This window comes from Condylostylus longicornis, unplaced genomic scaffold (assembly GCF_029603195.1).
Source record: "Condylostylus longicornis isolate FDR11 unplaced genomic scaffold, ASM2960319v2 ptg000044l, whole genome shotgun sequence".
Taxonomy (NCBI): Eukaryota; Metazoa; Arthropoda; class Insecta; order Diptera; family Dolichopodidae; genus Condylostylus; species Condylostylus longicornis.
This window is the reverse complement of record NW_026578013.1, coordinates 1263248-1278000: the sequence shown is the minus strand read 5'-3', so window position 1 is coordinate 1278000 and position 14753 is coordinate 1263248. Positions and strand designations below refer to the sequence as shown.

General features: G+C 23.5%; 2 protein-coding genes across 2 annotated transcripts; one reads left to right on the top strand and one right to left on the bottom strand.

The window, feature by feature from the left end:
* Positions 1-5411: 5411 nt before the first annotated feature.
* On the bottom strand, positions 5412-10060 carry LOC129610171 (protein zer-1 homolog). Its single transcript, XM_055522588.1, has 11 exons — positions 8823-10060; positions 8331-8753; positions 7977-8251; positions 7841-7918; positions 7653-7777; positions 7424-7595; positions 7195-7356; positions 6959-7120; positions 6755-6904; positions 6433-6678; positions 5412-6352 (listed from the first exon to the last, which is right to left on the bottom strand). The coding sequence occupies exons 1-11, from the start codon at positions 9124-9126 to the stop codon at positions 6194-6196; spliced, it is 2256 nt and encodes a 751-aa protein (XP_055378563.1). The 5' UTR covers positions 9127-10060; the 3' UTR covers positions 5412-6193.
* A 2282-nt stretch (positions 10061-12342) lies between these two features.
* On the top strand, positions 12343-14347 carry LOC129610215 (mitochondrial inner membrane protein OXA1L). Its single transcript, XM_055522683.1, has 5 exons — positions 12343-12361; positions 12426-12519; positions 12571-13488; positions 13562-13679; positions 13751-14347. The coding sequence occupies exons 2-5, from the start codon at positions 12454-12456 to the stop codon at positions 13912-13914; spliced, it is 1266 nt and encodes a 421-aa protein (XP_055378658.1). The 5' UTR covers positions 12343-12361; positions 12426-12453; the 3' UTR covers positions 13915-14347.
* The last annotated feature ends 406 nt before the right edge of the window (positions 14348-14753 follow it).

The following is a 14753-nucleotide window of genomic DNA, read 5'->3' as shown; positions in this document are numbered from 1 at the left end:
CTGTAGATTGATTTTTGTATTATACAATTTTGTATGCATGTATGTGTTTTCACACCCATATATATATTTATATATATAAATTTAATTAAAATATATTTTAATATTTTTATTTTATTTTTCATATCAAATTAACAATTAATTTTTATACATTTTTTTTTTTCTTTCAATTATTAAAACTTGGTTCAAAAACTTAACATTGAAATTTTATGAATTTCTATTTGAATTTCATTTATAAAAAATATTATATAATATTTATTTGTTTGACACTATCTATAATTTATAAAATTTGTTAAAAAATTTATTTAAATAAAATTTATTCACAAATAAATTAAGAAAATAATTTTTTTATTTAAAATTTTATTTATTAATATTTTTAATTGTGAATTATAGTAAAAATTATTATTAGTAATTATATAAAATTTATAATTATTTTAAGTTAAACCAAATAATTTTAAATAATTATAACAGATAAATATATAGTTATTTGGATCCACTATGTATTTTATATTAAAATTACAATTATGTTAAATTTTAAAAAATAAATTTTAATTAATAATTCTTTCCAACTAAATTTGAAATTTTTAATAATATACTCGCACCTTTCATACATATATAAAATTATTATACATTAAAAACGAATAAAAGAATATATTCGGAAATTAAATTTCCAAAATTAAATAATCATATATAAAAATATAAAATAATAAAATAAAGATTATATAAATTAAAGAAAATTCTAGAAATGACAGATAACTAATAAATAGGCAGGGTTTTCTTTATAGAAATTAATTTTTATTAAATATATACATAAAAAATTATGCATACATATATGTATATATACATAAGTAAATTAATAAATAATATATGCTAATTAATATTAGAACATCAGTTCAAAAATTATCAAATTAAATTGAATCCTATTAATTCCAATTAATTTTAAAAAATTTATTTTGATTTAATTTGTAATTTTTATTAATATTTAAAATTTAAAAAATTTTCCAGTATATTTCCCATATAACTGCAAAAAACAAAAGAATATTTTACATACTCGTAATTTTGTAAAATTTATAAAAAATTAGCATTTAATTAAATATTTTAATTTATTAATTGTTTTATAGAAATTTTTCGAATATTCTTGAATTTTATTTATTTGAAAAATATGAATGACGCATTAAAAATTTATATTTGAAAAATTTAACTTATTAAATTAAAATTTAATATAATAAATTAAATTTTTAAATATTAAATTTATTTTTATTTTCCTCTGGAATTTTGATATTATTTGATATGATTCAAGTATTAAATATGAAAATAATTTGTGCGTATGTCGGATACACATAAGTATATTTTAAAAAACATATTAAATTTTAAATAAAAAATATTTTAATATAATTTATTTTAAATTATAATTAAAAATTTCATTTATGTTAATTATATTATTTTAATGTAATATATTTAGTAAATCTTAATTTTTATATAAAATACATAAATATACAAATTATATTATATACGTATGAAATATGTTTTTAAAAAATATTACAGTATAATGTACATATGAAATATTTCGGGATATTTTTCATGATAACACATACAGTTATTTATGTATCAATTACTTATTTTAAATATTTTAGTTATTAGATTATAAATCATTTTTTCTTACACTTTAAAAATTTACGTTATCACTGAATTTTATGGTTATCAGTATTGTATTTTAAGTAAAAAAAAAAAAAAATTTCTTTTTGTATTTTATTCTTTATTTTTATATATACATGTATAATGTAAATTTATACATGGAATATACATAATACATATATACATATATACATATGTACATAAAATTCTTTTGTAAAATTTTTCCAAGTAGGGGTTCCTTTTTTACTTTTATTTTTTTTTTTTTTTTAGAATTTTCTTGATACTATAATATATACTCCGTTTAATTCCCGAAAATTTTCAATTTTTAAGTTCTTTATTCCGCAACGGCACAAACTCAACTGAATTTTTTAAAGTCTAGTTCTTATAATTTCATATGTAATTAAAGAAACGAAAAAATTATGAATAGAAAAACAATGAGAATAAAAAAAAAAAAGTAAAACAAAAAAAAAACAGAAAAGAAAGATTTCAGAATCCCATTTCAACTTTGCCTTTATATATACATACATACAAACATTGATATGTATATTTAATATATTATGTATATGTACTTGTAAAATAATATATTGTGAAACGCGCCATACATGTATTTTTACGTGATATCATAATTATTATACAAATCCCGTTCGCCTGAAATCAGAAAACCATTTTAAAATTATTAAATATTATTACAAATAAATATAATTAAATAATAAATATATATATATGTAATGAACATAATAAATTTGACATTAAGCGAAATTTGCCATTAATAATGAATACAATAAATTTATTTAAAAACTAGTCGACATATTTTTGAATTAGACTGTGCTCTAATTTTTATAGATTAAAATATATTGTAAAATAAACATTTTAAATCTCTGTTAAATTTTCTAAATTTTCAAAATTGCAGATTAAATTTTAGAATACAAATTTTTGTCATACTGAATTTTTCGAATGTAATTAAAGGGATCGGTGCTTTGTAATGTACTAAAATTTATAAAATGTATACCGTTTACTGCGTTACAAACTTATGGTTAATAAACCCGTACTCTATAATCTATATTATGCACATACATGGGTCTGATGTCGTTCAAACCTCTTTATAAAATTTAAATCAAAAATTTTTTGAATCTTAATCTTTATTAGCCAGTTATGGGTATTATAAACTTATTCAATTTCATTACAAAATTTTAAAAATCAATTAAAATTTTCAGATAATAATTTTATAATAATTCAAGAAGATATTTAAAAAAATTGTATGAGTTGAATTATTCTTTATATGCATATGAGTTTTTTATTTTTTTTGCACATTATATCATACTTATTACATACTTATATCATTATACCGAAATATTTGCAAAATTTTCTTTTTAATTTTCTAATTAAATTTCATTGACAATAATTATTTACTGTTATTAAAATTGAGGAAGTAAATAATTAGGTACAGTTTTAATTTCTGATTTACAGACGTACACCATTCTAAGAATTGATTTGTTTTTATTGTTAATTTTTTTTCATAAACGATTGAAATTCTTGATATTTCAAATTGATTAATGCGATAATGATATTTAATATTTTTGACATGCGTACATCAAGAAATTAAAAACAAAAATAATTTAAGCTGCTCAAATATCATTAAAGTTGAAATTATGAATAATATTTTTATAAATTAATAATATTTTTTTATTAATTTATACACTAAAATCTTGGAACGTTTGCAAAAATAATTATAAAATTTATCTATTTAAAAGATTTAAGTGCTATTATAATAGCATCTTTTAAAAATATTGTTATATACTTAAACTTTTTAATTAAAAAATGATTTTGTTGTGAATTTCCTGTACTGTACGCCGAAAATCGCCAATTAATCTAATTAAATCTATTTTAGTCAGCTATTTTTGAGAAAAATATTTTTAGGCATAGGTGTGATATACATATGATTTAATAATTAATTGCTATATCTTGAAATATACAAAAAAAGTTTTATGATATAATAGATATAATAAAAGAAAAAGTTTAAGGATTCATAAATTTTTTTAGCTTGAAAAAATATTTAGAACAATTCTGCTATTTAATAAGATGAAGACAACGCAAAGTAAACTGAGAAAATGAAACTTGCAAACTAAATTATGGCGATCTAATTGAGTATGTAACAATGATTTCTCATGCATTTATACTCATATTTGAAACTGGTGGCTATATCTGATTGGGATGAATGCTTTTTAAGCTAGCAAAATATATTACAAGGATATTTTGTAGTTTTATTGGATTCAAAAAGTAATATACGTAATATACATATGAAATATCAATTTTCATTCTTAGAGAGTTTTGTTTTCGAAAATGTATAAAGTCACTATTGTAAAATTCAATTATCTCCAACTAGCTTAATTTATAAGTCTGACTATAGGAAATTATGTTATCACTACGGTATATAATTCTAAAGTTTGTTTTATCAAAGAAATTTCTTTATAAAATTAAGCACCGGTTGAGTTCATGTCAGCAGATATTAAAACTTAATTCTACATGTGTCAACGGTATTGTAAAGCAGAAAATTAAAAAGTTTAAAAAAACAGACCTACTTTTAAAAACAGTTAACACCACTGCATAAATGACAACTAATTTTTGACACTAAATAATACCTCTAAAATTTATGAACTAAAATATTAACTTACATTCATTCCTCCATCTTCACTTTATATTCATAACTTTTTAATTAAATTTTTACATAATGTCTGTTTCTTATTATTATTGGCAGCGTATATTTTTATGAGAGTAGATCTTTCAAAGTTCTTTACACAAAAACGATTTTATAGAATATTTAAAAATATATTATTTATTCATCACAAAATGTCTTTCAAGCATTGCGTTTCGAAGATATTGTTTTGCAGTATTGAGTTTATAAAAATATCTGTTATATTAACTCGTGTTAATTTAGCATTTTGAACTCTTACTTCTAAGAACGTTACTCACGATCCTTGTCTCCTATAGGTCAATTATAATATCTATATAGCCAATTTAATAAAAGGAAAATATTTGATTATTATGCTAAAAATAAATATACAACATTGCATAATTTTATCCATGTATGTATATATTTATTTATTTTGCAAAATTTCCTTTATTTCTATATGATTATGAAGCAAGCAAATTTTCATATCGGAAGCCAAAAGAAATAATAATTTGTTATCTAAGCAATTATGTTAACAGAATATATGATGCACCTGTTTAAATAAAATATTAAATAATTAAGAAAAACAACTGATTTCATTTTAAATATTTTTCTTTAGTATTTTTTTTTGTTTTTGCTCTTTTTTTTTTGTTTTTTGTTTTTTTTTTCGTTTCTTTTAATGAAGCCCGCATTGCTATTATTTTAGTTACTTAAATATTAAAAAGGTTTTTCTTTACAAACTTCATATCATTTATCTCAATTATTTTTTATTTTTTGTTTTTTAGTAACATAACTAACATAACCTAATTAACGTTATTTTTTTTTTTTGCATTTATTTTTTTAATTTTGAAAATATAATTTTTGCAATTTAATACATCAGTTACATAAATTAAATATCAATCATATAATTACGTATGTATGTTTGATACATATTTTATTAAATAGAAAACATAAAATTGATTTTATTGCAAAGTAAAAGCAGTTGCTGAAATTTTTTTTCTAATAAATAATACGTATCTATTGTTTACTACAACACGCAATAGCTAAGGTAAATTATGTTAAGCTTAATTCTCAGTTAGAAAAACCATTCAAAACTTTAAACTTTAATAAAAAGTTTTTTAATAAAGTTTTAATAAAAAGTTACCATTCTTTTATTTTTTAATAAAATTACATATTTTGAGTTTGTATTTTCTTTTACAAAAAAACGTTCGTGAAACTGAACTTTAATTTACAATTCCTAGAAAATTTTATTTAATTCAGTTAAAAATTTAGAAATTTATGGTTTAAAGTTTTAAAAAATTTAAAGTACTCCATTATATCTAAAAAAAAATAATTCCTGCATAATCAACAAAAAATAAAAATTAAGATATTCTTAACATAAATATCGAATTTCTCTTTAATAATATTTAATAATTTCATAATTTAATACAATGTGTACATAAGGAAGTATTTTGGCTTCCAAAAATAAAATTTGATCTCTACAAAACTTTTTTTTCTTATTTTATAACGTTTACTTGAATAGTTCTTAAAATTCAATAAACTCTATATTGAAATTCTTATAATACATACAAAGATTACATAATTATAATCTTTTAAATGATATTGTATACGATATTAAACTAAATGGAAACTATATAAAAATCAAAAATAATAATTCCATCTTCGCCTTTCAACAATATTATTGTTTAAAAACTAAAGGAACTCTACAAGGAGTTTAAATGAAAGGATGGATAACACAAATGGAGTATCTTAAAAAGATCTTCTACATTTTTAATAGCTAAAATTGTGAGAATTTTCCAGTTTTTCTATAAATTTTTTGCTTTTTTTCTTAATATTTTGCAAAATGTCATATTTTATGTTTTTAAAAAATCATATGCATCTACAGTTCGGTTGTTACCCATCAAGCTTCTTTGCTTCTTTATCACATTCATCTAAAACCATTTGAGCTAACTCTTTAATGCGCTTATAGGGTCTTGGATCTTCTATTAATTCTGAAAGAATTTCTCGTCCATTTTCTTGTTCCAGTAAAGTGCAATATTTTGTTGGATAAACCTACGATTTCATTAAAATGTTAGATATACATAAATAATAAAATATATATATTATATCAAAGAATTAATAAAATTAGTTACTTGAGTTAAATTAGCCAGGGCCCATGCAGCCCAATGTTGGCATGCAGGTGTATCATAACAACGAACAAGACTTAAAATAGGTTCAAAGCTTCTATAATTGATATTTCTTTCGCTTGTTAAATTCCATAATTCAATTGCTTTAACCATTCTTACTAAAACATTAGCCCGAGTAGGAGTTTCAATTACCCATGCTGCATCACCATCTGATGCTATGTGTGCTAAGACGCCAGCTGCATTATAACTAACCTAAAATAATTTAATTAAAATTTCATTTAAGTTTTTTATTGAAATATCAAATTTGAATTATAACAATATATTTTACCTCAATTCCATCACTTTCAGAATCAAGTAAATCGGAAAAAACATCGATAAATTCTGTTGTCATTAGACGTGGCCGCAACCATTTCACTTCAGCTACATTTCCTAGTAAACCCATCATGTTTCTTAATAGTTCATGACGATCTGGAAATATCTGCAAAAAAACTATAATGTTGGATATAGATTTTAATTATATAATAACTCTCACTCTTAAACAAGTTAAAAAATATTCCATTCCTTTTCCATCCAAAAATCTTTTACAATTGATTGCAGTCTCGTCAGTTACATTCCACATAGTCGACCATGCAACTTCCATTACATCATCTGATACATTTCTACTTAATCGATCTTGTATTAAACTGAGCATTGTCTGTTGTAATAAAATTTAATAAAAGAATTTTTAAATTTGTTCCTTGTGATAAATAGAGGACATTGATTTCTTACACTTATAACATTCAAGTCTCCTAAAAATAATTTTTGCGCTCCATCTACTTGACACGCTAATGTATTTAGTAAATATATTGCTATGCGTTGCACGAACCCTTCTTGTTCAGTATTGGAAACACCATGTAAAAGTACTGTTATCAATCTTTCGTATTCAAAAACCTTTACAAATGAAAATAGGATACATTTAACTTATATAAATAGTAGAATAATTTTATGTGTGTTTTACCACATCGTGGGGCATTTGGAACTGACAAAATGTGAGATAACCATTTCTTAACATAGTATCATCTGATATGTGCATTTGCATACCATTTAATAATGTTCGTATTATGTGATTTTTTAAAGGTGTACCAAATTTTGCCCTATCCTGCCCTTTAACAATGTAAAATAACGTGGCACTAAAATAATAATAGCAAAATAGACATTTTCATACATTATTCTAAAGAAATTATTACCTGCCAGATATTTGCATATGTTTGTATTTTAAATGTCTATCCATTGCTGTTAATACAACATCAAGTGCTTCATGAACTGATTGACATGTTTCAAATCGAAAAAGATGATACAAATCATTGAGAACCTAAAAATAATGTAAAAAACTTTTTTTTATATAACTTGAAAATATCTTCTCAAAGCTAATTACGCTTGTTAAGACAGCTGGTCTGTCATAATAATATCTAGCAGCTGTTAGTATTTGTTTTTCATTTGCATCGCCAGCGATCTGTATGATATTAAAATGTTCTTAAATTTTATAAAAAAAAATAAACAAATTTTTATACCTCTAAAGCAGGAATATCATGCCTTTTGCATGCCCAATGTGCTGTATGATAAAGTCCTAAAAATTGTAAAGGGTTTGAAGTTCGACTTGATAGCCCCGCTATATCAGAAGGTGTTTTATAATTTGATTCTTTTTGAGCTACACCAGTTCCAGCTAAATTCGTTCCTGAGATGTCCAAATGTGTTAAATTAGGTAAATTTTCTACCAACATTTCTAAAGTCTGATCTGCTAAGTCATAAGTCCCTTGTCCGTTTGTAGAAACACCTACAGAAATGTCTATAAAAAGTGTAATTTTAAGAAATAAAATTTCTGAGTATTTCTGTAAAAGCAATATACATATTATCTATTTTTATACCTAAACATTTTAAAGTTGATATTCTACATATTACGTGCAGGTGATTTGCAATTGGCCAAATATTATGTAAAATTAATGTTGTTAAATTTGGCAATAAAGATAATGATCCCAAATTGAAAAAACTAAGAAAACATTGTGTTAAATCCAAATAAACTAAATCATGTAAATGGTTAAATTGTAGGCGATAATGTAAAACTACTCCATGAAGAACAAGACGACGCAAATTAGGAAAGTTTAATTGAAAATCTACTGGTGACTTCTCATTTGGTTCTGGATAACGTAATAAGTCAACATCTAAACCCAATTCTAATGATTTTAAATTTCCTCCATATTTCGCCAACAAATGTCTTGATTCCAAATTAATATTACTACAATACCACATCGACAGTGATGTTAAATTATGTCGAAATAAAATTTCTAAACCTGAAATAAGATTTTTTTTTAAATCTTCATATTTGCATTTATAAGATTGTATAAATAGGAACTACATACCTTCACTTGTTATAGAACTATTTCGTAAATGCACATATTTTAATGGTGTTTTTTGAGTATCTCGAAAAATGTTAACAAAAGAATCATCTACGTCACGATTACTCTTTTGATGATATTCTAAAAAACGGTCACATATTTCTGATGGTAATAAAATATCGTCGTGTATAAATTTTAATTCTGTCAATTGATCTCTAACACATATTACTGATAAATTGTCTGACAAATATTCATATATATTTTCTTGTAGTGTTGGAATATCTTCGTCTAGATAACCGTATACTGTCCTTCTAACACGTCCACTCATTTTCAATTTTCTAATATTATTTCTTTAAACTCTTTATTCAAATTAAAGTAGCTACTATAATTTTCATAAATTAACTTTTCCTTGATATATTTAAAGAGGGACGTAACCAAAATTAGAGTTCCTACAATATCCGATCCACAAAAATCATATTTGGCGTTAAAAAGAAAAAAAAATTACATTCATTTATCTAAAAGTAATTTAACTAGGCAAAATGTTTAATAAATTAAATGTAATGTTGCTGAAGTTACGTTTGTTCTATATGTGTTTTTGTAGATAAGTTGGTTTATTGAACATTACTATGGAAGCAAATCAGCTTTTAAAATCTTATGTTCATCAGGTCATCAGATTATTTAATCATTTACTTTCTAATCATAAAAATTACATGAGTTGATTAGACATGCTTATATTTTTATTTATTAATAATATATAGTTATAATTTTATGTGTATAAAAATTTTTGTAATTTTCTACTCAGCTGTTATTTTATAATTTGTATTACGTTTTTGTTTTATATTGCATTCGTACATAGGTACAATATAGAATGTAGGTAGGTGTTCTAGTTTTTTCTCTTTATACCCCCGAACTTTCAAAAATTTAATATAAGGATTCTTTTTTTAACTTATAATGCAAACACCTTCGTATTTGCATTTGAAAATATTTATAATATATATTTAATATGTATTCTCCACAATTATCGTATCAACACTAAATTTAGAATTTTTTTCTACTTATTTATACATTATACTAATTATAATTTATAACTTTTCTTTATGTGACGAATTTGATATCCTTTCTTTGACGTTTGACGTAGATTGTAGTATGAAATTTTATTTTAATGTATTTTATTATTATCGAAAACTATTCAAAAACTATTAATATTTGGTGTTATACGAATTGTATTTAGTTTAAAATTATAAATTTCAATAATTTTTCCCTTTTATTTTGGAAATTAATTTGACGTACAATCCTATAGAAACATCAAAAAATTACTGAATTGTCACTAAAATATTTGTCACTTGCAGTTCGTCATAATACGGAAAATAGATTAGTGCTGTCGTTTTATAATTTTTTTTAGTAGTACATTTCTAAATGTTGGGTAGTATATTTTGATATGCAGTCTGAGAGTAGTACAATTTTAAAACAATTTTTTTTCGATAAACTTTTTGAGACCAGAATATTTGGAAGGTTTTCTATCAAAACATTATAACTACATTTTTGGTATTTTGACTAAAACACGATTGGAATTTTTTTTTACATTTGGAATCTATAAGTCATAACGCTTTTAAAAGATTTTTTTTAAACTAGTTTTCCGAAAGAAATAAATATTTAACTAGTGGAAAGTGGAAGTTGAACAATTTTAAACACTAACTGCATTCATAACTTATGTTTGTCAAAAATATAGCTATCATATTTTAAAAATCACAGATTTTTCTTCATTAAAAACAATACATATTTATGTTAACTCATGTTTTATTCATTCATACATTTTGAAATACATATTTTATTTGTATCAAAAGTAAATAGGCTCTTTTCATTCATGATAAAAAAAAATAATAAATTGAACAGTGTTTCTAAAAAACATCATTTATAAATAATAATACATCGCATTATTCCTAAATTGAAAAAAACAAACCTCTACTTAATAAGTTTACAATTATTTATAAAACGCCAATCAATATAAAATAAGGTTTGCCGCAATGCAGTATTTTGTTTCAAGTTTTTAATAAGAATAACTCATAAAATATAAATTAAAAAAACATAGCAGTACAACTTGAGTTAGATTAATACAGTAGTATGCTTCGCGAAATAGTAGTATTACTATAGTACAATATTACTATATTAGTACTTTCGACACCGCTAGTACGGATCGAATACGAACTCTTAAAATGTTAGCACTAAAGTATTGATTGTATATAAAGGTATATTAAATAGTACGTTCGCATTTTTTATTACTTTTTAATTTAAAAAAATTACCAGTAGGGCCAAAATGAGCACAACTACGCTACCTTGAACAAATGCATAGATTATCTGTGTTGGTATATTATGAAAATTTATAACATACAATGAATGAATCGTATGTTTTTTTAGTTATTTTGGGATTTAGTTGCACTATTTGAAATGTCTTATTTTATTTGATAGACATTTTGAACAATGGAAAAAAATTAGCTACACGAAAAAAACAATGATTACATGAAAAAAATGAAGGTTATATTTTACTCATATATGTACCGAAAAAGGCCGTTTCATTAATATGGGCAATGAATAGTCATGAACACGTAAATGGAACTTAAATAATATATATGCATTTCAATATTGCGTTAACCATTGAAACTGTCAATGTCCAAATTTCCTCAGAATATATTTATCTTTCGTTTCTGAAATATAAAAATATCATAAAGCTTTAGAACTATTTGAACTTCTTGATTTCCTCTAAAATTTGAAATATAATTCGTTAATATTTTGTATGTTGCAAACTTAAGTTGAGCTGACAAAATTTAAAGAAACTGATTATTTAAGTTTGTCATAACTTGCAATATGAGTTTAACTCTATATTAGTCCTTCAAAATCTATGCCAGCTCCTACAAATTCTTATCTCTAAGAATTAAACGAACCTACTTTTTATTGATCTGAATTAGCTCAGATGTAAAACAAAAACGCCTGTAGTTAAAAAGTCATCGTTGAGTACTTTAGAAAACTAAATTCGCCATTGTATATAATACTAAACTTATTTATTAAATTAATACACTATTAAACGGTCTATCTTTCTTTTTCCCCTCAATGGGTATTAGGACAATTTACAAATCAAAGCTTACGTTTCTTTAAATATGGCGGAAGATTTTTGTTTTACTGCCAGTCTATGTTTCATATTGCTTCACAATTATTTATGCACATAATATGAATGCTGCACAGTTATTAGGATGCAAATTTAAGTTGTACTGTTGAACTATAAACGTTAAACTTAATGGCATATTAATATATGTGAAGAAGAAATAACAGTTGTCAAATGTTGTAGTTTTTCCGCTTTTTCCACTTAAAATTTAAAATTAAATATTTTAAATTTAGAGATTTTTTTAATTATAAGCTCGTCTTCTTTCCCAAACATCAATATATAGTAATTGTAGCGAAATGAAAAATTAAGTTGACCCCTGTTTAAATTTTCTTTTTAAGTACATTTTCGTAGTTAGACTGTAGATCACCCTTGTGGGAATAAACAGTATTACAGGCAGTAATTTGAGGTTAGTTTTTTATTTTAACTTTGCTTGCTGTAAAAATACCATAATATAAATATTACGAACTTAGGGCAATCATTTGAAATAAATTGATTATAATGTTACATGTAAAAACTTTTAAAGGCAGGATATTATTAAATCAAGTGCTCAACTTTCAAGGACAGGTAATAAGTTTTCTGTTTAAATTGAACTTAAGAATTATATTTAAATTTTAGGTAATTGATGCTAATTTCGTAAATAAACCGAATATATTACGAAATTTTTCAATCCTTTTCAAAAAAACTGAAACTGTTTTACCAAGAAATAAGAAAGAGAAATGGACGAAATATGCATTAAGTGAAGCAGGATATCGATTCTCAAGTGCAGATGCAACAACCAAAACCATAATTAATTTGACAAATATTCCGGATGCACCCGTACCTCCTCCCGCACCTATTGTGCCTGATATTACGAGCAGTTTAGCAGAGCCAACTTTGCAATCTATAGGTCTTGGAGGATGGACTCCAGTTGGCATGGTACAACAGGGATTGGATTTTTTACATATAAGTTTTGATTTACCTTGGTGGGGTGCTATTGCCCTAGGTACGTTAATGGTTCGAACAGCCTTGTTTCCTTTAGTTATATTAGCACAAAGAAATGCAGCAAAAATGAATAATAATTTGCCTCAAATGCAATTGTTACAACTTAAAATGACAGAAGCGAGGCAATCAGGAAATGCAATTGAATCAGCAAGATACGCTCAAGAAATGATGCATTTTATGAAAGAGAAAGATTTAAATCCTTTTAAAAATATGCTTGTACCTTTAGTACAAGCTCCAATATTCATTTCATTTTTTATGGGATTGCGGAAAATGGCAAATGCACCAGTCGAATCGATGAGGGAAGGGGGCATATTTTGGTTTACAGATTTGACAATGTCAGATCCTTATTTTTTATTACCAGTTATTACCTGTGCAACACTATATTTAACAATTGAAATTGGCACTGATACGGCACGTCTTTCAGCTTCAAATATGCAGACCATGAAATATATACTTAGAGCATTACCTATAGTTATATTTCCATTTACTATGAATTTCCCCGCTGCAATTTTATGCTATTGGGCTTCAAGTAACTTTATATCTCTTTGTCAAGTATGATTCGATTTATTAAATTTTGAAATTAAATTAAAATAAAATAAATGAAATATTGAAATGAAATTTTTAGGTGGCAGTTTTAAGAGTCCCAGCAGTTAGAGAACATTTCAAAATAGAAAAACTTATTACTCATACTGCTGATGCACTTCCAAAAAAGAATAAAGGTTTCGTAGCTGGAATGAAAGAATGTAAGTAAAAAATTAACATTAAGGAAAATAATATGTTCTATTTTTATTCTGTAATCAATAATGTTTTATAGCATGGAGCAATATGAAAATTAGTAAAGAATTAGAAGAACGTCAAAGATTAGATGAAATTAAATTTGCTAAAGCTGGAAAGGGGCCTTTAATTAAAACATATAAATATGATCCAACAAAACCACGACCGGCAACAGCACCAATATCCACTAAAAAAAACATTTAAGTCATCTGTTATTTAAGGCTGTATATTGATCAATTCAATTTTTTTTTTTTTAAATTTAATTGTTATTGTTTTTACGAGCATCTGCATTAATATAATAAAAAATAAAATTCTTATTAATAAACGATGTAAAAGAAGATTTTGTGCTACATGATTTTCTGTAATCGTGAATCAAAAATTAAATTATTGGAGACAACTAAATTATTTTCGACGAAAGTTTTCAGGAATGTAATTTGCGCTTACCTTTTCAAATTAGAGTACATATAAGTAACTATAAAACTGAAACTTGCAAATTGCGAAACACATAGTAGTCTTTAAATATATACGAGTACATACATAATATTATGTAGATTGCGAAAATTTCTACATTTGGGAACATATATTTTTCTTTGGAACAAATATATGCACATACTTACATATTTTTTTATAAAAAACGAAATGATATTAAAAACAAAAACTAGTTTATTGTTAAAAGCATTATCAATGTTTTATTTGTGATATTTGTATATTTAAAAAAAATTGATTTTTGCCAAAATTTTAAACTACAAATGTAATCCAAAATAAAAACAGAATTTATTTTTACAACACAATTCTATTGATCAATTCATACTACAACATAATTTCTGTGTAAGGTAAAATAATTTTTTAAATTAATTTTTTTTTATAAAATTCAATTAATTTTTTCTTATCATAGGCTATTATGTTTTTGCTAATTTTTGTTTTTGCCTTTTTTTTAATATTTTCAAATAAATATTTGCAGTTAATATTTAAACCTTACTTTAACTAATTTTAATCAGAAATTTTTGTTGATTATAAATTTTACGTTTAATAATAATTATTAA

Coding starts and splice junctions, on each gene's coding strand:
- LOC129610171 (XM_055522588.1), bottom strand. CDS start 9,126: ATGAGTGGACGTGTTAGAAGGACAGTATACGGTTATCTAGACGAAGAT. Junction 8,754..8,822: donor TAGTTCTATAACAAGTGAAG/GTATGTAGTTCC, acceptor ATCTTATTTCAG/GTTTAGAAATTTTATTTCGA. Junction 7,778..7,840: donor GACCAGCTGTCTTAACAAGC/GTAATTAGCTTT, acceptor CATTATTTTTAG/GTTCTCAATGATTTGTATCA.
- LOC129610215 (XM_055522683.1), top strand. CDS start 12,454: ATGTTACATGTAAAAACTTTTAAAGGCAGGATATTATTAAATCAAGTG. Junction 13,489..13,561: donor ACTTTATATCTCTTTGTCAA/GTATGATTCGAT, acceptor TGAAATTTTTAG/GTGGCAGTTTTAAGAGTCCC. Junction 13,680..13,750: donor CGTAGCTGGAATGAAAGAAT/GTAAGTAAAAAA, acceptor AATGTTTTATAG/CATGGAGCAATATGAAAATT.